Here is a 26,240-nt window from a genome sequence, read left to right as displayed (position 1 = left end):
TACAGTACACAAAGAATCTTGACCCCGGGAGATTTGAATTGGGTACAACACTGAGTTAGCCGAATAGAGTACCGAAGTGATGACGTCATAAAAATGAAATTTGTGAAATTATGGGATTTGTTAAGATATTCTGAAAGAACAACGTCCAAGACGCCTACTCGCCAAAAATTAGCAATTCGGGGCAAATTGTCTCTGAGATATTAGCCCAGTTATGCTGTGACGACTCCATACAAATCCTTCTAAATTTGGCTTGGTTCATAAGATTAGGAACCAGGTAAGTTTTAGAAGGATTTGTATGGAGTCATCGGAGCATAACTGGGCTAATATCTCAGAGACAATCTGCCCCAAATTGCTAATTTTTGGCGAGTAGGCGTCTTGGACGTTGTTTTTTCAGGATATCTTAACAAATCCCATAATTTCACAAATTTCATTTTCTATGACGTCACACTTCGGTACTCTATAGGTCTATTGGCCACAGAATAGACCATAATGGGGTCAGGGGCACATACCAATCAAAAATTAACCCAAGCACCCCCACCCCCGGGCGCGATTCCCGCCGCTCTCTACGACACCGGGAAGGAGCGCGGGCTCATTTCCCGAACAGCGGCTGGTAATCGAGCTTCTGTTTGAAGATAATGCCCAGTGCCGGTCACATGTTACCATGACCGGTACCCTAATGTTACTGCCTTACAAAATGTATTAACCACTGCGTTTTGATTATCATTGAATTGGGAGAGGGCTCACTTCCAGATGTCCAGAATCATTAAATAGGCCATACTGACTAGTATAAATGCAAAGTTTAAACAATTCTTCTTCGTGAGGGGCATTAGACCATAAAACCTCACCCTGTGGTAGGGCATTTGACCACTATATCAGTGTTCAAATGCCTGGGGAGTGCCATTGGGGAGGATGTTGATGAAGTTCGGAATTGATCGGAGCATCAGTAAACCGCGTGGAAGGCCCAAAGGTGGAAATTGTTGGCTTCACTGAGCATTGCTCCTAAGTTGGGCTCCCAAAACAAAAAATCTTGGATCCGCACATGATCCGCGCACTTTCGGCCATTTTGAAGGAGAAACCCGATCGAACAATGTTCCCGAAACATTTCAGGGAGGGAAAAAGACCTGGGAACGAGGTTCGGCGTGATGCGTGACATAAGCGGCTACGGATCTACAAGCATGTAATTTGCTGTCACGCAAAATGGAGATTACGTAATTAGAAAGTTGAATACATGAACGTGTGCACGTTAAATTGGGTTGAACTGCGTTGCGTCCAAGTCGAAGTTAAAACTCTGTCATCCAGGCCAAGGACTCAAACAAAGATAATGTTTGGCTGGCTAAAAGGCGAGGAGAAGCCAAAAGTAGACACAAGCGAATTTCATGTCCCTGAAAGCTACCGTGGGTCCGAGGGACCGCGGTTTAAAGTCTTAGAAAGCAAAGACGACTATGAAGCTCGCTTATACGAAAGCTCACACTGGGTAAAGACAAGATTCGAAGAGGGAAACCTTGAAAACTGCTCAAGCACCGGATTTTGGCGTCTGTTCAACTACATAAGAGGCGAGAACGAAGGAGGACAAAAGATAGCCATGACAGTACCGGTTTCTTCACACGTCGAACTCGACGACGATGGCAATTGTAAGGATTTCACGATGGGTTTTTATATGCCCGCCGAGCATCAGGCCAACCCCCCTATTCCCAAAGATAAATCAGTGTTTCACGAAAAAGACGAGGGTCTTGTGATGTATTCAAGGCACTTCGGCGGCTTTGCCAAGGAGAAAGATTGGCGTGAAAATTATCAACAGCTGAAGCAGTCCCTCGACAGAGATGGCAAGGGGTATGTAAAAAACAAGTACGTGACGGCGGGCCATGACCCTCCGTTTCGATTATTTGGCCGTCACAATGAGGTTTTGGTCTTGGCAGACCCACAGCCGTCTACAGAAGGCAAGAAACAAGGCGAAGAATAGGGCAGGATGAACAAAATTATGAAGTGGTTATGCAATATCTCCTGATTATGATTATTGTGAACATGGCTTTGTTGACAATTCACGCCCTTTTGATTACATTCGAAACATCATCTCTCTGATCACCTTTCTTCAAGACCTGATTACGGTCATTTTGAAGTGAATACACTGAACTGACTTTCTGCTTTCAACAGGTATATCATAGCTAAGCTAGACCGTCCGAAACTATTGTAGGTTAAATAGGGAAAAGTAACGTCAAATGATAATTTTTTGGTTTTTGGGTGATAGTGTGATGGCGATAAGAGCCTTAAGGCCCGGGCCTTAAGGTCCCTTATTTGTTACCGTGAATTTAAAATGATAAAAATGCAATCAAGCGAAGGGGAAAAACTACCCTGAATTCACAGAGGAAGGAAAAGTAACAAATTCATGTTTAAAATTTTATTTTTAATTACTGAGTTCAAGTTTAGTCTTTTTTTTGCATGCAAATATACCCCTAGTACGTAGAAAACGTGAGAGAAATCACATTTTTATGCTAACGCTTGCATTACTACAAAAAAACTCAATCGGCGAATTACATGAAAAACATCACGAAGACCCATAAAATGGGATATTCGCTTTTGTGGTTCCCGACTTAAAAACTCCAAAATGTTTTATATCTCATACAACATCTTTCCTGATTATTCACTGGTTGTCACAAACCACACTACACGTAATGAAGTACTTGAAGAGTTAAGTGCGGCAAAAATGACTATTTATAACTTTCATAAGAATACCGAAGTGCATACACAGATATTTTGTTGATTGGCTTTTGACATGTTTCTGTAGCAAAGAGTGCTTGAAAGCAGTACGCTATACTCTTGAGTAATTTGTTTTATGTAATAGCAACGGGGCGTAAAGACCTGGAAAATAGTACATCTTTGCGAATTCACGAAAACAGCGCATTATGTAACCGAAATGTACTGTCAAACCCTACAGAGAAAAGTCACTTTTGACTTCTTTTGTTCAGTTCGTGATTGTGATAAAATTCACATGAAAAAACGTCTCGAAAAGAGACAAGACTTCTTGGATCATGTAACCGTTAATTTTTAATGATCAGAAGACTTATCAATGTTGCGAGAAATTTATGCAATTATTTTCTCTTTTGACTAAGTCAAAAGTGTGCAGTTAATCCTTTCAGGTCCGTTCTTAAAGACCAAAACAAAAGTAGAAGATAAACTAAGTTTAGTCGCGAAAATAGGAACAATATTTAAAACTGAAAGAAAGGAGAGGAAGCAAATTAAGCGATTTTTCAACAGCATACGCTTGCCAATGGAAATTGATTTCACAGATATCGAGGCCGCTATAAATCATTTAGGTTCAGATTTAAGGTCACTTGAAGACCAACAGTTATTACGCCCTGTCCTGAAAATTTCGTACAAGGTGAAATGTATATTGTCTACACTGAGTAAAACCATCGTCCAACTGCAAGTATCGTTATTCATCGGTTCTCACGCAATCTCGTCCCCAGGTCGCTTTCCCGGAAAAGCGCCCTGGGAACGAGGTTTGTTCTCGCGGATAGACTCCACGGGCGCATTACGTTTTACCTGCATTGAATTTGATTTTCAATATTTGCTTTTCAAGAAGAAGTTCAAATTAATATTTTATGCTTGTTGATGTATCCGAGATAAACTTAATGAGTTGCTCGATCATCTATTCAGTGATTTATAAGGCTCTGTGGACAAGGATGCGGTCAGTTCGTCTTCTACATAAGTTCTTGGGATGCCCTTTTCCTCGCGTTCAGTCCGCCGGAGTAATGTATCAAAACCAGAATTTAATGATGACGAAGGGGTACGGCGGATTAAGAAAAACGTACCAAAAATATCGAAAGTTTCCTAGAATATTATCAAGCGTCAAGTGATATCATTTACACAAGCAACCTTCGTTCCCAGGGTTTGTTTTCTTTCGCTACAGAAAACTGTATAGAAGAGACACTCTAATGTCGACCTCCAATCGCATCGGCGTTTCTGTCTCGCGATTGTTCGGGAAGCAGGCGTATTAGGTAAGCGGACGCTCGGTTTGTCCTGTAAGAAGCCGCCACTTTGAACTTTGAAAGCGGAGGAAGGTGAGGAGAGGGCGGAAACTGCGATAAGGGTGGAGGAAGCGCATGATGGTGTCAAGAAAGTCACTGCTTCCTTACTGAGCTAGCTGATACCCCTTCTGACTCATCCCCTCCCTCCGGCTGCTTTATACTGAACACGGCGCTTAATACCCTGCGAGCACAGGCTACGTTTTCGCTGTGTGGAGTGGCGTGGAAAAAGTAGCTTTTTTTCGCAGACCAGTCCACACCGCGAAAATGTCGCCATTGGAGCCCTGAAACGCCATAGGTTGTTGAATACTTGGGTACAAACTGAGCACCCCTCGGCCACACCCACCACCGAAAAAAAAAACAGTCTTACTTCTGCTCGTGCTATGTAACAGGTTAACGAACGAAAAGGACAAATGACCGCACAGTAGGACGCTGGCTGAAGCAGACTAGCCCGAGTAAGCAGTAATGACCAAAAGGAAACCTTGAAACTTTAAACGTTTGAAAATTAATTCGTGCTATAATCAAATTGCCGTTTTAACTAAGCTGGTAAAGCGAAGGTGTCAAGCGCGATTTTGGGAGCACAGCCGAACTTCCCGTAAGCGACCAATCAAAATGGGAAGGTAAGGTGGTCGCTTATGAGAATCGAACCGTCTTCCAAAAAGAAGTCTGAAGTGTCTACTGACTCTTGAAAGAGAATTTATTGCATGCATTTTTATGCGATATAAAGCTACAACATTTGTAGTTCTATTTCACTAAACTTTCGCAAAAAGTTCCTCCTTAGTAGCGTGATACATACAGCTAACATAGAGAACAGATCATGCGGCAAGAGAGCTAATTAGAAAATCGTCACCCCCGAAAGGTGGTCGTGGTCGCTTGATACAAGAGATGTTCGTTTATGTGAGGTTCTTGCTATAGGGATTTGACGCAGAAGATCTTGGAGTTTTGGATCAGCAGTCACTCATGAGAGGTGGTCTGTTACGAGAGATGGTCCGAGAGTAAATATCCTTTCAAAAACTAGCCTACGGTTTTGTGTTAATGCTTAAGATGATGGCATCTTAAATCCGGCGCCAGGTTTGCACAGCGGGGCGTCCTCAGATGATCAAAATAAAAAATGAAAAAAGACTAAAAGAAACTGGAAATTAAAAATTCATTTTTATTACTGCATGAGATATATTAAACAATTAAGCACATATACTGATCTCCAGACACACATATCCGTTCAGTTCCCCTTCAGCGGTTTATGACATTTCACAATGTTTTGTAAAGAAAAATTATATTTTATACAAAGACCCCGACTATGAAAGATATTTTTTACTTTTGAGATATTTCCACTTTTTTCCCTTCTGTATTCTTTTTCCTTAAAGAAATCTGATTTTTCGACAGTCATCCCTTTCACTGACGAAATTACGAAACCACGGACACTTGGTCTCCGACTCGTTCTCAGAATACGTGCGAGCGATTGTCAACAGAAGTGTTCAGAAAACGATCCAATTCAGCGTTTGCATACCTATGTAACAATTATCGGCCCTCACATTGAGTAGAAATTGGTTGGAAAGTCCCTTATTTCGCTTTGAATGTTGGGTGGCTCCACTGTATTTTTATTTTCCTTTGGGAAGCGTTTCAAGTACAACACTTAAGAAATAAAGGACGTTATCAACTCAGATAGTCTTTGTAGACAGTGAGTGGATCTAGATCGTTGTGTTTGTGGAAGGAGATGGGCGTTTGATGGGCCAGAAGTGATGGAACATATTCATTGGGTTTGGCCTGCAAAAGAACAACAACAAACATAATTAACAACAACTCTTCATGCTGCACACTAAGAAATGATGTCCTTTACAAGAAATATTTCATATTGACTCTGGCAACAACAACAGCAACGCCCCAACGTCTAAGTTAACCAAAGTGCAACCCTCTCTCGGGCATTAGATAAAGAAAAACATGAGCAAAAATGTGTCAGTCCTGTCAGTGACCAGATGACGACGACCAGCATATTTGGTCGTGGAAAGAACGTTTATGAGCACTAAGAGCCAAATAGCCATTATCTCTCTTTACTGAGTGAGTCTAGAGATTCCTCTTAACACGTGGCAGGCGGTCCAAGAGGAAGCCCAAGGGGAAATTTGGGCGCCTGCAGGCTACAAAATCTCGTGCCATTTGATCCTACACTTGGTCAAGTTCTGGATGGAGAGAATACCCATCCTTCCTCCATCAAACAGGGTTCTAAAGAAATACAACAAAAGGTATCACAGAACATACCTGGTGGAAGGCGGGGCTATGCGTAAGAGGTATTCCCAGTCTTCGGAAACAATTCCCAAGCCACATGTCGTCGGGGGAGTCTGGTTCCCAGCAGTTGCAGTTACTTTTCAGTAGAGCATTAATACCAGCTCGACTCAGGATCATTCTAAAAGAAAATATTAATACTGATAAGAATTATAAGTACACGGGGGTTGTAGAAGAAATTTCCGTTGCTCAGTTCAATCAGAGTAAATAGGCGGAATAGAGAGTTTTCGATTCGAGTTTACCGCAAACCTCTAACCGCTGGAGGTCACGTGACAAGTCTTTCGCGTCACGTTTGAGGTTTACGACGTGCGTTTTCAACGTGAGGAGGTAGGTTTTCACGTATGTCATTTACCTGAAAGCTTTTATCGTATAATTCTTGTTTTATCCCACGTAATGATCTGGTGATGTATTTAGCACAAAAATGTTGATTGAGGACACTATTTTTGCATCCGCTACTGGAGACGGGAACACCTCGCGAAGGTCTAGCCGTTTACAGTGCGAAGACCGTATCTTCATTTCTGAGTAATTTTAAGTCCTTGTCACAGGAATCGAAACCTGCGACCTCCTCCTCAGTCTGCACTCTCTACCGACTGAGCTAATCCTGCCTAGGTACACGGGGTGAAATAAAGCCGGTAGCCAAATCGTGTTAGGCCCGGGGGTGGGGGGGGGGGGGGGGGGGGGGGACTCCGCATATGAAATCATCATCATCATCATCTTTATTTAAAAACACGGTAAATACATCAGGCATTAACAATTTAATATAACGCTACAACTTAAATACGAAACTATGTATACAGATTAATATTCTATAATTTAAAATATTGCTAACTATTAAGGAAAAGTAAACTAAATTAAAGCCTGTTTTACATGAATGCCGTGTCGGAATTAATTAAGAATCGTCGGAAATTAGTCAGAGATGTTGCTTGCCTAGCAGCTGAGGGTAGACTGTTCCAGAGGACTGCACCACTATAGGCAAAGCTATTTTTGTAATGGTTAGTACGCGGCAATGGTATTGCAAGCTTATTATCAGAATCGCGCAAATTGTAAGAAGTAATCACATCACTCCGTTGAATGAATTTCGAGGACAAATAATTCGGTGCGAGTTTCTAAATTGTCCCAGCCTAATTCTTTAAGCAGTTGGTTGGCGTCAGCATCATAACTAGAATGGGTAAGGACGCGGACTGCACGATTTTGAAGTCTCTGTAATTTGTCAGATAATGTTTTGGCACAGTTACCCCAAACAACACTACAATAGTCGAAGTGTGATTGGACTAACCCATGATAGATATTATGTAGAGTTGCAGGAGGAACACAGCGACTTATTCGTTTAATAGATCCAATACCAGAAGAGATTTTTTTAGATATAGCGTTGATATGATTACTCCATGTTAGATTTTCATCAATTAATACACCAAGAGACTTGGTAAAATCGACTCTGTTTAATTGTGTGCCATTAATTTCTAAGTCTGGGAGAACGGATAGACTATTCAATTTTTGTCTTGATCCGATTAACATAAATTCAGTTTTAGTCATATTGAGAGTCAATTTATTGGCAATGAGCCAGTTGTTTATATTTAACAAGTCCTGATTTAAAGAAGCTTCAAGGGAGCAGATGTCATTGTCAGCATATGTTAGGTGAGTATCATCCGCGTACATTCTTGGTTGCGAGTTAGATAAACAATTAGGTAAGTCATTAATGTATAAGAGAAACAGCAAAGGCCCTAGTATTGTCCCCTGGGGAATCCCACAAGTTAAAGTGCAGCTTTTAGAAAGGACACCATTGACAGAACATTTTTGCGTACGATTTTCTAAGTAAGAAGAAAGCAATTTGTAGGCAATTCCTTTGACTCCATATAAACATAGTTTGGATAATAGAATAGAGTGATCGACTGTGTCAAATGCCTTTTTTAGATCTAAAAAGACAACAGCGTTAACATAGCCACGATCTATGTTAAAGGCCCAATTATCAGTGGCTTCGAGCAAAGCGGTTACAGTTGAGTGAAAGGATCGAAAACCAGACTGATATTTTGACAAAATATTATTTTCGGATAAATAGGAAGAAAGCTGATTATAAACTATTCTCTCGAAGACTTTTGCTATTGCTGAGATCACAGAAATTGGGCGATAATTGTTCATATCACTTCTATCGCCCTGCTTGAATATAGGCGTAACTTTGGCTAACTTCCAGTCATCAGGGAATGTGCCGGTAGTTAAACAGCAATTAAAAATAATCGAGATATATGGTGAAATAAGGTCAGCACATTCACGAATAAGCCGACTTGATAGTTTATCGAGACCAGCCCCTTTAGACTTATTTAGTTTATTCAGTAGTTTTAAAACCTGTCCACTATCAGTAGGGCGGAACTCGAATCTATTGTTAATGCCGTTGACATATTTCCGATGGCAGTGGTCATTGTTATTAGATAATGGGATGTCATTAGCAAGTTTAGGTCCTATTGATGAGAAATGATCATTGAAAACATTCGACAAGTCGGATGGTTCAGATATAGAAGTACCATTTAGATTTATTTCTCTAATCGATAAATTAGCGGCTTTACGAGATGTAAGATCGTGGATGATTTGCCACGTTTTACGCGGGTCGCCATTAGTTTCAGTAAACTTATTGCTGTAAAATAATTCTTTAGCAGCTTTAATTTCAGTATTAACTTTGTTACGCATTCTTTTAAAATTGGCCCAATCGTGCGGATCATTCGACTTGATTGCTTTGATCTTTAATGTGTCACGATTATGCATGCGTTCTTTCAAATCAGCAGTAATCCACGGAGAATTTTTAGATCTAACGCGCTTAATTCGAATTGGAGCATGTTTGTCAACAATTTGTAAAAATTTGGTTTTCCACTCTGTCCACATTTGGTTAGGATCAAGAGCTGGAGCCAAAAATTCCCAGTTCTCATTGCAGATATCGTTACGAAATTTGGCACGATTGAAAGTTTTAAAGTTTCTGTACGTTATTGAAGTGTGACCCTTTGGGAAGTTAATGGAAAGTTTACGAAACGCACAAACAAGACTGTGATCACTAATACTGATATGGGCGACTCCAGAGCAGACTACCCTCTCAGGACAATTTGTATAAATTAAATCAATCAGAGTAGATGATTTATCTGTTATCCGAGTAGGCTCAGAAATGAGTTGGCGGAGGCCATAAATATCAGCAATGTTTAAAGGGGTGGGGATGCTCGTCGTCTCGCTTAGGGGTGTAAATTTCGGATTTTGGTCTCACTTAGGGTGTTCTGGGCAAAACGCCATAATATTTAGCCGTGAAGGTCTCGTTTAGGGTTGCACGCGAAAAAATATAAAAATATATATTGTCTGTGTTTTAACACGACCTCTTTTAGGGGTCAAACAAGGCTTGGGCCACGCCCAGATCGGTCTCCTTTAGGGGTTTAATTCAAAATTTCCGACGAGCACCCCCACCCCTTTCATATGCGGAGTCCTCCCCCCCGGGTCTTAGGTATTTGGTCCCACAGCGGGATAGCCTTCGAATAAAGCCATCTTTTATCGCTTCCCTTCGCTGGGAAAGTTTTGCGAGAGAGCTGTCGGCATTTTGGCTACGACGACGGGAGCGATGATGGTGGGGGGGGGGGGGGGGGGGGTGGGGCTGCATTTGCAGGCTAACAGCGGGACAAACGAGATGTCACTACAAGAAAGTAAGGACAAAACATCAAACAAAACACATAAGAACATCGTAAACAAAGCTAAAAAACCTTACCCTCCCCCTCCGGTGATATACTCGTACCCATACCCTCCCGTCAGTCCGTAAGCGTATCTCTCACCAAGTAGCGTGACTTCCTTTGGATCGTAACACGCCAGTAATTTCTGCAGTCGGGGCACACTATGCAAGAGAATAGTCCATTTTAAGTACAAATAATTTTTATCGGATGAAATTTACGCCGCTTACTAACACTTGATTTATTGGCCTTTTCAATAGAGTACTAAAGTGATGACGTCATAAAAATGAAATTTCTGAAATTATGGGATTGGTCCGGATATTCTGAAAGAACAATGTCCAAGAGGCCTACTTGCCAAAAATGAGCATTTGGGGGCAAATTGTCTCTGAGATCGTAGCCCAGTTATACTCAGAAAACTCCATACAAACCCTTCTAATTTTTTTTTGGGTCGACCCAAAAAAAATTTAGAAGGGTTTGTATGTAGCCTGAAATTCATCCGATTGCTTCGAGTCGTTTTCTCCTCTCAACAACGTCTGAATCGACGGGCCGTTAATGCCGTCCAGTGACGTCACTCGCTACCCGAAAACCGGGTAGTGATTTTGATTGGTTGATTGTCTAAACATTCGCATAATTATGTATAATTATGAAAAATTTTACCGGGATTGTCGCTTGATATTCAGCGGATCGCATCCACGGCATTCTTTCGTTTAGTTCAAACATTTCGATAAGCTTAATCTTTATCTTAAACAGCAAAATTGCCCTTGTCTTCGAAACTGAAGTGCTAAATTGAACTGCTAATGAAGAATCATTGCGGAGAGTGTGTAAGTTTTTCATTTAGAGCCGCTTTGTGGTTTCGGCGGCCGTTGATTTTGTTTACGCGAAGTTTTCTGAGATCAATGTTATAATTCGACCTTCTTGCTATTTTTACCGTCAAGTGTAATGATTCTGTTAGCTTTTCTTTCTTGTCTCCTTGTTTTTTTTCTTCGTTAATTAAAGCAAATCATTGTGTTTTTGAACTAATTTTTCCGTGTGTGTGTTTATTTCATTTGCGTGATTGCGACCGAGTTTGATATTTATAGAATTTAGTACAACCGGTTCAGAGTTGTACTGCAAGCAGTTGATAGTTTCAACGTTAAACATGAATTACGATCGAAAAAAATAAAGCAGTTCTGTATCATGCAGACATTTCCAGACGATATTTCTCGGTTTGCCACTTGAAAATCGTGTTTTACTTTTTGCATGAATTAAAGCAAAGGTCAAGGACTAGTGACGTCACTGGACGGCATTAACGGCCGGTCGATTCAGACGTTACTGAGGGAGAAATAACGACTCGAAGTAATCGGATGAAATTCAGGCTAGGTTTGTATGGAGTTTTGTAAGCATAACTGGGCTACGATCTCAGAGACAATTTGCCCCCAAATGCTCATTTTTGGCAAGTAGGCCTCTTGGACATTGTTCTTTCAGAATATCCGGACCAATCCCATAATTTCAGAAATTTCATTTTTATGACGTCACACTTTAGTACTCAATTTACTGTGTCAATACGTTGGGCGTGGAAACTGAAAAACGGGAGCGGGAATGTGTGCTTTTATTATCTACACAGACAAAGCAACATCACGGCAAAAGTTTGATGTGCCAAAATTTCTGGCAACGAGACCACTCCTCCTCAAACTGAAAGGCAAAGCTCTTTTTTCCTTTTCATGCTGCCATTGGCTGGAAATCTCGCGCCACTTTCTTGACCAATCAGGAGAAAAGTTACTTGCTCACGCATTCCCGCGCTTCACGTCTGCTACAAGCATTTGCTTTGATTTTTGATTGGTTCAATAGATTGACATCGTCAATTGTGATTGGCTAGAATAAATACTTTCATTTTAATTTTAGAAAAGCACTCTGACAAAACCAGATGAACCGGTTTTCATACTATATAAAACTACGATCTAGGAAAGAATAAGGATGAAGCCACGAGAAAGCCAAGACGCGCCATTTTCCCATCCTTGATTTGGGGAGGAGGGGGCTCTAAATTTGTCATCTATTTTGTCCAATATTGTACTGAGTTTCATATTGAATCACCTCATGATTGTATCATCATCAATAACCGCGAGCCAGGGTTTGTCAGCGGCTCTGGGGTCCGTGGCGGATTTATTAATGATGGCCTGTAGCTTGGCACAGTGACCTAGATAAGGAATGAAAAGACAGTTGGAATATCAATACGATACATTCTCGTCTCCAGGCCGCCCTAACATGTGGCTATGTTGGCAGTCTTCGTAGGTGTCGCGTGTTTCTGTTTCCTTTTGTCCAAGCGGGAAAACCGTAGCCTGCGTAGCTTGCGCGGACATTCAATGCCCAAAAACTCGCACTCACTCGGACGAATGTAATCGGATGAAATTCAGGCTAACGAAAAATCCCATTAGCTATGCAAGCAAGGAGAACGTGGGAGACGTGCGAGGGAGAGCAAAAAATAATAATACTAGGAGTGGGGAAGGGGCGGTGAAGCAAAGGGTTACAAGCCGTCCCTTCCCACCCTCTCCCCCATGCCCTCACGCGTCTCCTCCGCTTCTCCCTCTTGAATAAAAAGAAACCGAAATGACTGCCACGCAGGCTTCCGTGTGGGTAGAGACCGTTACGGGCTTGATCTGATATCCCCGGCATCATTCGGAGAAGCAATGGACAGTCAGTTTCATACCCCAAGTCCTCATGCACCATGCTCACTCGATGGGTGGGCAAAAAACTGTAAAATAGACCCTTCCAAGGCTTCTTCAATTTTTAACTCGAACCAGTTAGCGAAAATCCGTCAACACGGCTAAAAAAAACCTTGAAATTAGTAAAGATGCCAAGTTTGAACATGATTTGTTGAACTTACAGAGGTTTGTTTGGTGCGGGAGTGAGTTCGTGCCCTTCACCACACAAACGTCTGTCAGTAAACTTTCGCGACTTGAAGGAGCAATTTCTTCGCTGCTGGTTCGCTTTTGCAGTCCTTTGGTCCTGTTCATTATTTTGGGTTTCGCAAGACGACAAAAAAAAGTTTAGAAAGATCATACTCAAATATGTTTAATATGTAAACTTTTAATGTATCATTGTTCATCCCATAATGACGGTTTTGCAAGACACCGTGGCAGGCAATTCCTCAAATCTAATTATGTTTTTAAAACGGTTTCGTTTAAGGAAACAAACATTTTGCTATTTGATCTTTAACATTCCTTAAAGAGAAATTATGGTAGCGGTATGGTTTTCATATTTTCGTTTTTGAAAGTAAAAGAGAGAACACAAAAAGAACACATATTAATAAGCACACGAAACTAACCCTAAAATGGTACCGAGAAACATTAAACTGAACGCGTTCGAAAACCCGTTCTGGTTATACAACTTATCTCACGGCAGAAGTTAAAAAAAAGAATGAGATTCTTCCCAAAGTGGCATAGCCGCAACGCAGAGGTCACGAGTTAAGCCAAAGGTTTGAATTTTCTTTTTCAGTTTAATCGCGATTGATTTGTCAAATCCCAAAAGTTCACTGCTTATACGGTTTCTCATTCATTTTTACCTCAAAATCTCTATCTTTATTGTTTTTAGAAAAAACAGCAGCACAGGAAAGCTTAAAAACGCAAAGCTAGCCACATTAGGCCTTAGTTTACCTCTCCACCTTTTTTTGAATAAAATCTACATTCAGTGCCTTCGTTTTACATGCCCAGCCGACACTAATATTTTCTGATGAAATCACGAAATAGTTTTTACCAATATATAAATATGTTTCTAATAAACAACACTCGTCAGGTAGAAAACTCAGCATCGAAGACCCTGGTTGTTCGCTGAAAAGCGGATTAACTTAATCCGGGAATAAAATGCGCGATAAGATTTTTGTTTTCAAATTTCAGTCAAATCAACTTTAGTTTAAACTTAGAGTCTGAAAGAGGCCAAAACGACTTTGCTGTTGCTATTCACATTTCGAAGGTCTAGACAAAAATTCAACATTAGTTCTACTTCCGAGTAAGCTTAATCCTGGTTTTAAAAACCCTGGGCAAAAAGCAAAAACACTCAATGTCTAGATGTCTGTAGAACTCAATATAAGAAGAGTGTTGCCCTTTCTTCCAGTTAACCTCTTTCAGGACTCATTTGGTTCCTCTCAATAAAGGGGCGCCAGATTGACAACAGCTTATACCTCAAATTTTGAGGGCAGTCAGTTGTTCACTGCCGCGATGTTCGCTGAAACACAAGTTAATCTCTTACCGATCCGGATATCGAAAGAAATAAGTTCTAAATTAATAATAAAAACAAGAGTATTAGGATTCCTTAACAAAGATAGGGTACTGTATTGATGTTCAGAAAGAACATCAGAAAGTAATAGAAAAAATTCAGTATAAGATAAAAACTCCGTATAGGAACGTTGTGCTAGTAATTTTGTCGACTCTCGTTGGAATTTAAGGCCCAACGTTGTTACATTTCACAAAGATAGCCGTGTCTTGGAGCCTACTTGTTAGAGTAAAGATGAGATTTAACACAGATGGTTTCCACAACTTACATAGCTTTCCTCGTTCAAAGCCTTTGAGCTGTTAATTTAGACCCTAACGAAAATGATTAAATTGTGGGCAGAAAACTTTAATAACATTGTCCGCCACGGACACGAATGTTTGTGAAGTCTTCAGCCGAAAGAATGTGCTTTGTTAATCACAATAACCGGGAAAATATGAAAAATAGCTAAAGTGCTCTTCAAAATCGAATATAATTGATGGTTAGTTGTTGGCTCAGAAGCAAATGATGACTGATATTCTTCCAGTAAACAGCCGGCTTCAACGTTTATCCCTTTTAATCGGATTATTTGTCTGCTCAGTTTTATGTACGGGACATGTAAACAGAGAATTAAAACCAACAGATTAGAACGTCAAATTGACGACTTTCCCTTAAAACACAGACACTTGTATTCGGGAAAAATGTCATCAGAAATTATCGGCCGAAGGACGAGTTAAAGACAGGGGGCAGCTAACGCAATGCCCCGAAATATTATGGATGGACATGCAAGAGGAAAGTTGGTAATGCCGCGTATAACGGGAAAGGAAGTAGATATGTTTATCACAGGAAAAAGTGCATTTAGCACTAGAAAAGCCGAAAAAGAAAGAGCGGAAAAACGTCCAGCTAAAGTATGTATAAGTAAAGTAAAACCAAGGGATGAAGTACTGACACAAGCTTCTCTTATACAAAAATACCTTGAGAAACCTAGGGTGAAATTACCCGCCATCGCCGGTCAGAGTTCTAGAAGACTGAACAACGAGGAACGATACGATCTGCAAGCTCTTCTACGAGTGCGATGCTTTGATTTTTCCCTTCAAGTTCGACAAATGATTCCGGAATGGACCAGGTACAGGTCAAACACAAAATCATCGACTTCGTCATCTTCGTGTTTCCAGCCGCGCTACGAAACGTTTGGTGGTGGCAAGGGAATCCCGCGCAAGGGCTTGCCATTTGTCATGTATAATCAGAATAATCGCAAAGACGACCCTCTTCACGATGTCTCATTGAACGACAAGAGCAATGTATTACCACTATCATCTTCGATTCTCCAGGGACAGCGAGTGAATTTACGAGAGAAATATAAAATTGATACAAACAATGACAACGACTTCGTAAACCAATACATTAAGAGAAAGGGTGTGGGAAAACTTGCCCAATGAAAGATTTTATTCAGAAAAATTTAGACGCTCTCAACAAGGCTATTAAAATCCTGACATGGACGAGACAAGCATTTGACCTTACAAGTTCTGTTAAAGACCACGAGCACGCGACAACAGAACTCCAGAAACTTCAACAGGTCTGGCAATCCTATAAAGCAAGCGATCGATCTGACAGTGATCTCTGATCAATGACTTCTTATTGGAACATATGTTGTCATGGCCACGGCCTTAAGCAAACACCATAATCGGAGACTGGCAAGTCCCAAGCAGTCTCTCAGGTGACGACGCGTCCCCTCTTTAATAAATTGAAACATAGAGACAATTAAGAGAAAGACTAGGACGAGTCAGAATCAGATACTACTAGGTAGTACGTAGACTTCTACAAGATTTCTGACGACTCAGTTATTTGTATCCTGTGACAGAGTAATGAGCTCCTGCTCGCTTCAAAGCGTGCCAGGGTTCTGGTTACGAAACGATTAGTCTTTGTCTTAGGAACAAATACAACAAAGATTTATCAGTAAAGATGTCTTTCTTCATTTCTTTGATATAGCTTTGGGTATGTTTTAGGCCATTTTGATATTTGTTTCTGAACGACACGCGACGCGCGATGCGTGACACGCGACACACGTCGACCGGCTTTTGCATTCTTGGTTTTGCATTCCTTTCGGGTAAATCGGCTCTGCAAGAGTAAAGACACTTGATAGTACAATTTTGGTAGCGTCAAGGCATATAAAAAGGGAGAATGCCTCCTTGTCTTTGCTTTAGATCCCTACTACCCTACTCTAAGTCCTCACTCCTACCTCTTTCGGTATTCGGAACTCCAATGTCCTCTGTTGGTATGGACGAATCTTTAGTCTCACTGTAGTAAACTATATGTTTAGCGTATTGACCGACGGTTTTCTGAACAACAGGCACTGAAAAAAAGATGAAAAGAAAGAGTCGTTGTGTAAGACATGAGGTACTGCTATCACAGATTTGACTAAACCCACAGAGCAAAAACCCTAGATTGATTCATTGCCCTTTCAAAGGCAATAAACGGTCCACAAACTTTCGCATGGAGTAGTAGATGATATTTTCGGGTGAATATTAGCAGTTTGGTAAGAGCGCAGTAAAGGATTCGCCTAGAAAATGGGCGGCAAGCCAGGTAAGAAATGTGGAGGGAGAAAATAGCTTTGTTGAAGTTTCTTTCACTGCGCTAAAACAAAAGCCAGTTACGCAAACGATTCGGATGAATATGGATGCAAAGTTATTTCTTAAAACTACCTCGACTTTTGTGGTACTTCTTTGTAGTCTTGACAGCAAAGAAGATTTGGTCCAAAGATAGATCACCCTGTGGAAAAAAAGCACAGGTAACCCCAAAAAACGGTAGCTATTCTTAGACGTCATTTTGACCAGAAAGTTTCTACTGATTTAAGTTGAAAGTTTTGATACTTTAGGAAGGTAGATAACAAGAAGTTAAATTAGGAAATACACCCTAGAGTAGCCGAGTAAGAGAGAAGTTTGCAACGGTTTATAAGCGAGAAAACACAGAACATGAGTTAAGGGCGGGAAAGGTGGGTCCTTGGCTTCGTTCCTTTTTGTTCATTCTTCAGCCGATTTGCGAACAAAAACTAATTATCATTTAAGTATTTGATTGTCAGTCTAAAGATACGAACGTTCGTATATCAAACAAAAACACTCACGCATTCCGGGCCGCCACTTTTGACTGACGTCACGCAGTCCTGTTGGTCCTTTGGGTCGCTGGTGCAGAGTTCTGGGACGTCCGTGAGTAGCGTACCTCGACCCTCATCACGAATGAACATTGCGACCTACGAGAAATGATAAGATTTTTAAATGACAATGCATTAAAGACAGTACTGAGTCTCCTTTTCCAGTCCGTGATATATTAGACTGGTATCCGTCAAATTTGATACGGAAAGGGGAATCTTTTATCAAAAAATAAATGGTATTCAATCAGTTATTGTCCAAATGAGAGCTTGTTTGATGACACACTTTTAATAGCTAACTTGGAGTGTGCTCTGATTACTTCTTATATAAATTTCTTTCTTATGTATTTTCTTCTATAACTTCTTTGGTAGGCCACGCCCACACGTATCCGTTTGAAAACGAGACCAGTTTTCCCCCCTGTTTGGCCAACTCAGTGGTGGATTCAGACCGTCAGATAAGGGGGGGGGGGGCGGTCTCCAAAAATTTTTGGGGGGCCCTTCGGGCCTCAGTTTGGTCTAAAAATAAGGGAAGCGTTTTTTTCGACAATGGACAAAGAAATGTCCTTTTTCAAAAATATCCGGATACGTGTGGACGAGGCCTGAAAGTGTGAAAAAACAACCACAAGAAAGAGTTTACAATTCGTAAGGAAAAAATCCGGTTATTCGGGCAAGAAACGCATGGACGGCTTATTAAGAAATTTTTGGATTGCCTTACGCGACTAAAATGTCCAGGGTGTGAATTCAGAGGAAAGGTTCTCATTAATTTTATCTAAGAAAGTCAGAGAATTGCACAAAGCGTTTGAAACGCTCGTTCATAGGCACAACGTAGGCACTGTTTTGCACGGTTCCGCGAAAAATAGTGTGCAATTATATGGCGGAAAATTCCCATCGACTTTTCGATACATGTGAAATGAGCGCAAGTTCATGCCATCATTTGGTTCTTTTGTTCAAGATGTGCGTTTTCGTCGTGCTATTAGTATGCTTGACGCGAAACAGCCAATGAAATTTCGCGAATTTCGATCCGATTGCAAATTAGGTAACAGATATTTTCCAATAAATAGCGATTGACTGAAAAATTTCTTCACCAAAGGCACAATTTGAGAGGCGAGAAGAAGAAAACTATCGAACATGCCTAAAGTAAAGAAAGATGAGAAGCCGAAGTCTGTTGGAAGACCCAAGGGTGTTGAAGGCAAAGAAAAACGACGAAAAAAAGGAAGACAGACCTACAACATCTACATTTACAAAGTTCTAAAGCAGGTACACCCTGACACTGGCATTTCGGGCAAAGCCATGAATATCATGAATTCGTTCGTAAACGATATCTTCGAGCGGATAGCGTCGGAAGCGTCCAAGCTGACTTCATACAACAAAAAGTCGACTCTCAGTTCCCGCGAGATTCAGACTGCAGTCCGGTTGATTTTGCCTGGCGAACTGGCGAAGCACGCGGTAAGCGAAGGAACCAAAGCCGTAACAAAGTACACATCGAGCAGCAAATAAAAGCCCGCCGAGCACTGTTCCTTTAAGCTTTTCCTTTGAGGACAAGAGACTGCCTTGTTGGTTCGTGTGTCATTTGTTAGCTTCGTTCTTGTATAAACTCGACAGGACATTACATTGAGATTTTTTATCTCGTATCCAGTCCATTCAACTGACTTGCTGAGAGTTATTTCTCTGTGAAAAAGTAAAGAATTTATGCATTATAGTGTCAAGTTTTGAATTGCCTACCTCGTGTTGTACATCGATAGAGAAATCTGACTGTGGGGAGGCTGCGATAAGTCTTTTACTTAATCTGTAAATAAGAAAGTAAGTAAATTATACGATATTTATGATGTAAATTAGTTGTTTTTAAGTTTACTTGAGTTTATAAAGATTATGTTTAGTAGCAATATTGTACATAGAGGAATAAATGATTTTCAGCACACGTTTTTGAGTGTTATTACACTGTGGAATTCGCAAAGCATGTATGAAGTGGGAAACAGAGCAGACAAGAGATGCAGTGTACATTTTGTCAAGACACTGTGAAAGGAATTGCCTTCACCAGTAATTATCCACCATTAACCACGAATTGTTAGGCAACATTTCCGTACATCCTCGTACATTAAGCCTACTTTTCAAAAGCGATGCCGACAAAAAAAGATAATATATACTTTGTCCACGAATTAAACGGCCCAAACGCAAGCATAAGCAAAGCAAAAACAAATGATTGAGACTAAATCAAATATTTTCTTCTTGTACTCTTTTTGCCACTTAGGTTAAGTTTACACTACGTCGGATAGCTTTTGCGCCGCCACAAAAATCATACCGGATAGAGCTTCTGTTCATACATAAGGCGCGATTTTTGATTTAGCAACAGAACGCGAACGTCATTTGACGACGGGGAAGCGCGCGAAAACGACTAAACTCGACTTCCGGTGCCCAATTTGTCGCTCTGCTATTGATCAAGCCAGTTGTTTGATTTGCGCGCGCCGTCTTCAACTGACTTTCCCGTTCTGGCCGCTGAGCCTCGCCTATCTCTAAAGTGGAGAGTCACATATCGGATAGGTGTTCACTCTAGCTATACCGAATAGCTTTTCGACTGTCCACTTAAAAGCTCGGCGCGGGGCAGCTTCGCTCCGTTAATAAATCGCGCCGAAATCAACGTTATTGTGTGTGAACTGAGGCCCTATCCGGTAAATACACTTTTCTCCACGAGAGATGCCCCTCCCTCCCGAAACTTCAGGGAGAATCGACGGACATTAGCCCCAGGGGTTTGGGTTTCTGGAATTGGTCGGTAATGCACTTCTTGGACAACCATACGGCCGCTGGGTACCGAGAAATCCCAGCACCAAGACTTAAGAATAATAAATCTACTGTAAATCCTCTATTAACCACCCCGGGGGGCTTATTTATTTCAAACGTGTTTGGGGGGGTGCTTAATAGAGACGGGGGGCTTATTAGAGAGGGGTCTTATTTAATTTAGCGAAGATGGTGGTATCAGCTCTCCATAAAAAGCTAGAATGCAAAGTGGAAAAGGTCAAGAACAAGAAGTTGGAGGTCATACAGCCGAGAATTAAAAACAAATCAGAACTTCCAACAGGTGAATAAGCCATCGCGGATCAGTCCAAATGAAGATTTACGGCCATGATTGATTTAAACAGTCTATCATTTATTAGTGAAGAATAATAAGATTGAGAGGGGAGGGCTTAAAAGAAAGGGTGTGCGCATTCGTGATTGTTAGGGAGATATTACATTCGATAGAATTACAGTAGAACAAGCAGTTTACATACAATAAAAGGTTGTGTTGAGCGTGACAACCAATCAACTACAGCTACAAGTAAAAAACTTGGAATCCTAAGACGCACGCCACGGTTTTCTTCGTTTGTTCGCGTCTGCACTAGCAAATGCGGAACGCTAACGCGTGTGAACAGATCTTGTGAACAGTGTTTTCCTCATTTCATAAACCGTTTCGTGGGCACGCCCATCAAGTCTGGACGGAACGTAACTAAGACCTTTCGAACAGATATTCCGTGGAAATGATCGGAAATGATTCGTTTTGTGGTCCCACTTCTAAGATCCTGTCTGATACGCCTCTGATATACTTTTGTGGAAAAAAATGATTCTCGTAACGAGACTTAAACTAGGAAATTTCTGTTTCAAAAGGTTACGCAATTTGCGTCCGGGAAGAAAAACTGCTTTATTTGTCTTTTTTTCAAAAAATGAAAAAAACTTTAAATCTAACTTGCCTGTTCAGTAAGGGTACAGATAAAGCCCAACCAGCGGCAAAGTCAGGGAAAGAGAACTGAGAAGGATCCTGATGAAAAGCAAAGTGATGGATGATCACTGGCTGTTGGTCCTGAATTGCATGCCCAATAAACAGCTCCTGTCAAAAAGACGACGGTAAATTACGTAATTCAATTATTTGGTAAGATGATCATGTCTATTTAAAAAGTAAACAGTGTTATTTAGAGTGGCTCCGCGCATTTAACCGAAAAACAGGATGGCTGCTATGCGCTCCTGTAAACTAACGCGAACTTTCCAAACGGTTTCCAATCAGGTTTCCGAAATTTTAACCACAACAATTTTTGGCTGGTTAAAAAGAAAACCTTGCGCACCTTTCTCTACCAAGCAGAAGCGAGACCACAACCCTTTCATTAGTTCTTTGTGCGAGTTTTCCCACGCACCGCAACCCCTACAAGCCAGTTTGAAACATTTTCTTGCACTTGTGATTAGTTTCCTGGACTGTGATTGGCTAGCCTACGTAGCAGCAGATCTTATTACAGGCCCGCACGAGGGGAACACGCAAAGTTGAGTGGAGGTGCCTGCAGCGAAGGCCCTAGTTTTCCGTTTTCTACGTTCTCTGACGCTGCGTAGAATGCCATTGACTAAGAACGCCTCTTGGGAGTGAGTCTGTCACCTCAATGCATTATTTGTCAGTCAATGGCGCGTGCTCGAGATTTCTTCCTTTACCCTAAAAAACTGGCGCCTGCTATGCAGGCTAGTGATTGGCTAGAATAATTAGTTTTGTTTACGGCTGACTGAACATAATTCACATTATTTTAGTACTAGTCACAAGGTCTTCATTGTATCGATGGAATTAATATTATTCCTGGACCACAAACCGTACAATCCTATGACTACATACCATATTTTTCCATTATTCTAACCAGTATAAAATCTAACTGTTAAGGGCTTTTAAAATTTAATTTAGCGGATCAACTATTTTATTTATACTCTTCCCATCTCTAGTATTTTAAGGATTGAATCCCATAACAGACCATTTTAAAGTTGTGGGCTTAGTATCCTAGCTTTTGAGTGAACGTGAGGCCGAGGTTGACCTCGTTTTGATACAAACCTCTTTCCTTTTGTTATGGAAATTAGAGCGGTTTTCATTTGAGTGTCGAAAAGTAATTGGTTTTGCACTTTCTACACGATGCGATTGGCTTAAAAGATTCGCGCCACCTTTTCATCCAATCAGAAGTAAAACCAAAGCCAATTGTGACGCGCTCGCATGCATTTTCCCGCGCTTTGCGTCAGCCACATGTAATTACTTCGAGTTTTGATTGGTTCAATGTATTGTCTGTGTCCTATGTGATTGGCCAGAGTAATTACTTTGGTTTTGGTTTTACGACACTCAAACGAAAACCACTCTATGCTTGAAAATACTATTTAGCAATTTATTTAGCATTAGAAAAACATGATTCACATAATAAAGCAGGAAGGGTTGTACCAAAACAAGGTCAACTCCAGCCTCACTTCCACCTGTAACTGTAAAATGGGCTAATTTGGCACAAGAAAGGCCTTTTTACTCCCGCTGCATTTTTATCAACCGTGTCTGTGTTTACTGCTGTAGGGGATGGAGGAGATGAAAAAAATTAACCAATAATCAGGTATTGTTTCCAGCCACCTTTCTTGCATCATGTTTATTTAAAACTTGCACCAGCCCAGAAAGGTCAATAATGGTTTCTTCCTCACAAAAAAATATCCACCGTTTGTTGTCTCCATAATCCTCAGCCAACCTGTTATATAATTGAAATAATATTAGTAACAAAAGCAACAAAATCACTTTTCATAAATATAATGACAATACAGGGGTGCCAGCTTACTAGAGCAGTGACCTTATTCAAATGAGGTGCTCACATACTATAAACATAAACATACCATACACTCCTTTTCCAGCACAATGAATTCACACCATTTTTGATGACAGACAGATTGTTACTATGCCCACAATAAAATTAATGACGGTAATTTTTTAAGGTAATCGGAGACCTATGTTATGTGCACAGGATTCTGGGATTGCCAAGGGGCAAACACTGAAAGTCGGTGATTTCAACACTCCAACATAAGTCACCTCCACCTCTCACAACATAATGAGGAAAGTGTGTTAGTCTATACCTAAAGACACTGCTTTTGACAGAGAAACTACTTTGCACATTCTACAGACTTGCAGTGTTTGCCCCCCAGTGGTTCCAGAATCCTGTGTGCATAACATAGGTCTCCGACTACGGGAATATCATTCCTTGACCTTACCTGTTTAAGATTGGAATAATCGTCCATGCTCCAAGAGGAGCCCAGTCTTCATGCATCATCTTTAGTTCTAAATTATCCTAACAAAAGTGACCACAAAAAGCCATCAACCTGACATCCCCTACTGCTTACACATTACCAGCCTTAAGATAATGGGCGCCATTGATTACTTGACAGGGATTTTTTTGGGCAAATTACAGGAAAAGGTACCCCTTTCATATACCTTTAGTGGTACGTCCTTCACATACCTTGCATTCCTGTAAATGCGCTGTCTTTCAAATATGAATAAATCCCAAACCAGAACTTTTTCTCAACTTTTTCTCACCCATAAATACATCTGTTAGCCCTTTGGGCCTTTTTACAGACTAAGATGACAGATTTCCCCACCCTTAGAATATATACTTCAACTAGCGAAATCCCTGCCCTAAAGCCTGACAGAGGTAGCGCTTTTGGGTGGAGCCTCATCGTTTTGGCCATTATAGGGAGTACTAGTCCCCTCCTGGGTCTGCAGGCCAGCACTCTACTGGCTGAGCTACATTGTCATACCTTTTCTCCCATTGCTTCTACCTGTTGAGTCAGGTCATCCCTCATTGCTTTTGCTTTTTTGACATGATATCCATTGTGTTGGCCTCTCACAATAATAACAATGTCTTTCAAGGCTGTAGAAAACATAGGACGGAAATAACAAAACAAAGAGATGCAGAAAAAGATAAATCCTTGCTCAATGATTTCTGTCTTAGATTCCATTAAGGCTGGACATATTATCAGAGTAGAATAGAGGAATAAGCGTAGCTGGGTATTTACCTACTGAAGGGACATCTGTCTCATTTCCTACTTTGGAATCCTGAAAAAAATTATAAGTTAGTATGAAACTGCATACTGTGCATTTTTAGGATCAGAGCACATAATTTTATGACTTTTTATAAGCAGATTAGAAGAGGGCCTGTTAGGGTAAAATTCTGATAAGCTACATGGCCTTGAAATAGCAACATAAGTCCAGATGAAATGGCAACAGATGATGCAAAGATGAGTTGAAACTACGACAGCAACAGACAAAAGCGCAAATAGTAAAATACCAACAGCGACATGGCTTCCCCCTCAATACGCGAAACAACAGGTTTTAAAATTCAGTCTAGAGACATAAGTAACCCCCCCCCCCCCTAAGAGGGCCTAATTGGTCTAAGATAGGGCATGGGAAATAATGAATAGGAAAGGTCCACACTTGATTATTTTGGTTGGTTTTAAAACCAATCATATTCCTCAACATTTTACCACTAAGTTGCTTTTACAGTACGACTACTATAACTGGGGTCACCTAGACAAAGTTGACCAATCGTATTACAGGAAAATAACAATACGTTCCGAGACAGTTAGTTGTCAATTGCAAAATTGAAGTAAACAACATGGATTAAAATCGACCAATTGCAACATACAGACATTACGTTTTGAACCCGCTGAAGAAAACCACTCCTGTGGGCTAAACTTCAGAATACCCGGCCAATTCTTTGCATATCATTGAATAACAAAAGTGCCTATTGTGTTATACCTCGTTCTTTAAAGTGTTCCGACAAATGTAAATGATGTGGCCGTGTATTCTGAAGTTGCTCCGTCCTGTGTTTTTTGAGAGGTCCGTTAGAGTAAATGAAGCAGACAAAAAATGTAAACATTGTTAAATTTTTGTTTTTGAGATCATGATGTTATTGCAAAGCGGGGCAATGGTAGCGAAGAAATAAAGGCTTGTGTCAATGTAAGGTTGTGAACATTGTCTGATGAAACATTTTGCTTTCTTGAAAAACATTTGCTATCAATATTTGAATTTTGTGCTTCAAGTAACATTCTTGTCTTTTTACAAGCTGCTGATTGGCCCACAACCGACTTTCTTGGAATGTATATTTATTTTCCTATAAATTTCTCACTGGTCAACTTTATCCAAGTGGCCCTAGTTATAATAGTCCCACTGTAAAAATGTAATGAGGCCGAGATTTGCATCAGTTGAATAATAACAATGGTCAATAAATAATTCAGGATGGTTCAATGTCTCAAAAACCTTAGTTAATTAATTATATTATATATGGCTGACTCAAACTAAAATATTGTTATCAAATGCAGTACAGGTATTCTCATTTTTTAATACGCTATTTCACTGAATTCAGAAAATTGAAAGTTTATAGTAAAATCTATGCGGCATATCTTATTACACGTCAGCACTATACAGTATCATGGACCGTGGTCTATTGAGAGCCTGGGCTGAGCATATAAAAAGAGTTTTTTATGATATTTTGATCACGACTAAGCTATTGAAGGTGAAGATCTGAAGTGAAAGACACTCTTGTCTGTGAAAAGCAGGTAGGTTATTGTACGTGCACTGGTGATTTAGGTGTTCTTCTATATTAGTACTGGTAATCGACTTTGAACCACCCTAATGACTACCACTTGCCACGTAAAAAAGCCCAATATTTTTAAAAGGTCAGACAATAAAAGACTCGAATGCTTAAGTAATCGCGATCCCAGATGAACAATGGTAGTGTCTGGTGAACGAAAACAAAATTTTTGCGCAAGAATGAGAAAAAAATGTAAAGATGATCTCAGAAGCAGTGATATTTAGTTAAAAAAAAATAAATCCATAAATGATCTAGAGGCCATACCACGAGAGCGCCAAATTCGAATCTCGACTGGGCAGCGTCTGGACCAAAATCCGCGAAATCGTTCGCATGGATTGGTACTAAAATATAACAAAACGTTCATATTAAGTAATGTTAAGGATATAAGGAATGCATTTTACATGAAGATAAAGTGACCCACACTTACCAAGAAAAAGAAATGAACAGATCAGCTGAAAAGCACATCTCATTTTGCGAGAAAACTGCCTGAATGAACTGACGA

At 40.5% G+C, this 26,240-nt stretch overlaps 2 protein-coding genes and 1 pseudogene across 2 annotated transcripts; 2 read left to right on the top strand and 1 right to left on the bottom strand.

The window, feature by feature from the left end:
- The first annotated feature begins 1,213 nt into the window (after positions 1 to 1,213).
- LOC140952910 (heme-binding protein 2-like) lies at positions 1,214 to 3,424 on the top strand. The gene has a single exon (XM_073402365.1). The coding sequence runs from the start codon at positions 1,229 to 1,231 to the stop codon at positions 1,958 to 1,960; it is 732 nt and encodes a 243-aa protein (XP_073258466.1). The 5' UTR covers positions 1,214 to 1,228; the 3' UTR covers positions 1,961 to 3,424.
- Positions 3,425 to 5,171: 1,747 nt separating this feature from the next.
- Positions 5,172 to 26,225, bottom strand: LOC140952906 (beta-1,3-glucosyltransferase-like). The gene is made up of 15 exons (XM_073402360.1): positions 26,166 to 26,225; positions 26,003 to 26,079; positions 24,162 to 24,201; positions 23,904 to 24,016; positions 23,361 to 23,437; positions 22,735 to 22,846; positions 21,074 to 21,210; positions 19,077 to 19,140; positions 17,331 to 17,456; positions 16,912 to 16,978; positions 16,449 to 16,562; positions 12,059 to 12,161; positions 10,030 to 10,152; positions 6,276 to 6,420; positions 5,172 to 5,786 (listed from the first exon to the last, which is right to left on the bottom strand). The coding sequence occupies exons 1-15, from the start codon at positions 26,206 to 26,208 to the stop codon at positions 5,676 to 5,678; spliced, it is 1,452 nt and encodes a 483-aa protein (XP_073258461.1). The 5' UTR covers positions 26,209 to 26,225; the 3' UTR covers positions 5,172 to 5,675.
- LOC140952913 (late histone H2B.L4-like) lies at positions 18,354 to 19,034 on the top strand (annotated as a pseudogene).
- Positions 26,226 to 26,240: the final 15 nt, after the last annotated feature.

Source organism: Porites lutea, chromosome 11 (genome assembly GCF_958299795.1).
Source record: "Porites lutea chromosome 11, jaPorLute2.1, whole genome shotgun sequence".
Lineage (NCBI taxonomy): Eukaryota > Metazoa > Cnidaria > Anthozoa > Scleractinia > Poritidae > Porites > Porites lutea.
Note: the sequence above shows the minus strand (reverse complement) of the source record. Positions and strands in the feature narration are given on the sequence as shown.

Excerpts from the sequence above, each read along its gene's own strand:
- LOC140952910 (XM_073402365.1), top strand. The coding sequence starts at position 1,229 with ATGAACGTGTGCACGTTAAATTGGGTTGAACTGCGTTGCGTCCAAGTC.
- LOC140952906 (XM_073402360.1), bottom strand. The coding sequence starts at position 26,208 with ATGAGATGTGCTTTTCAGCTGATCTGTTCATTTCTTTTTCTTG. Across the intron at positions 24,202-26,002 it reads TCGAATTTGGCGCTCTCGTG|GATTCCAAAGTAGGAAATGA; the intron begins GTATGGCCTCTA and ends AATTTTTTTCAG. Across the intron at positions 21,211-22,734 it reads ATAAACATGATGCAAGAAAG|GAGCTGTTTATTGGGCATGC; the intron begins GTGGCTGGAAAC and ends TCTTTTTGACAG.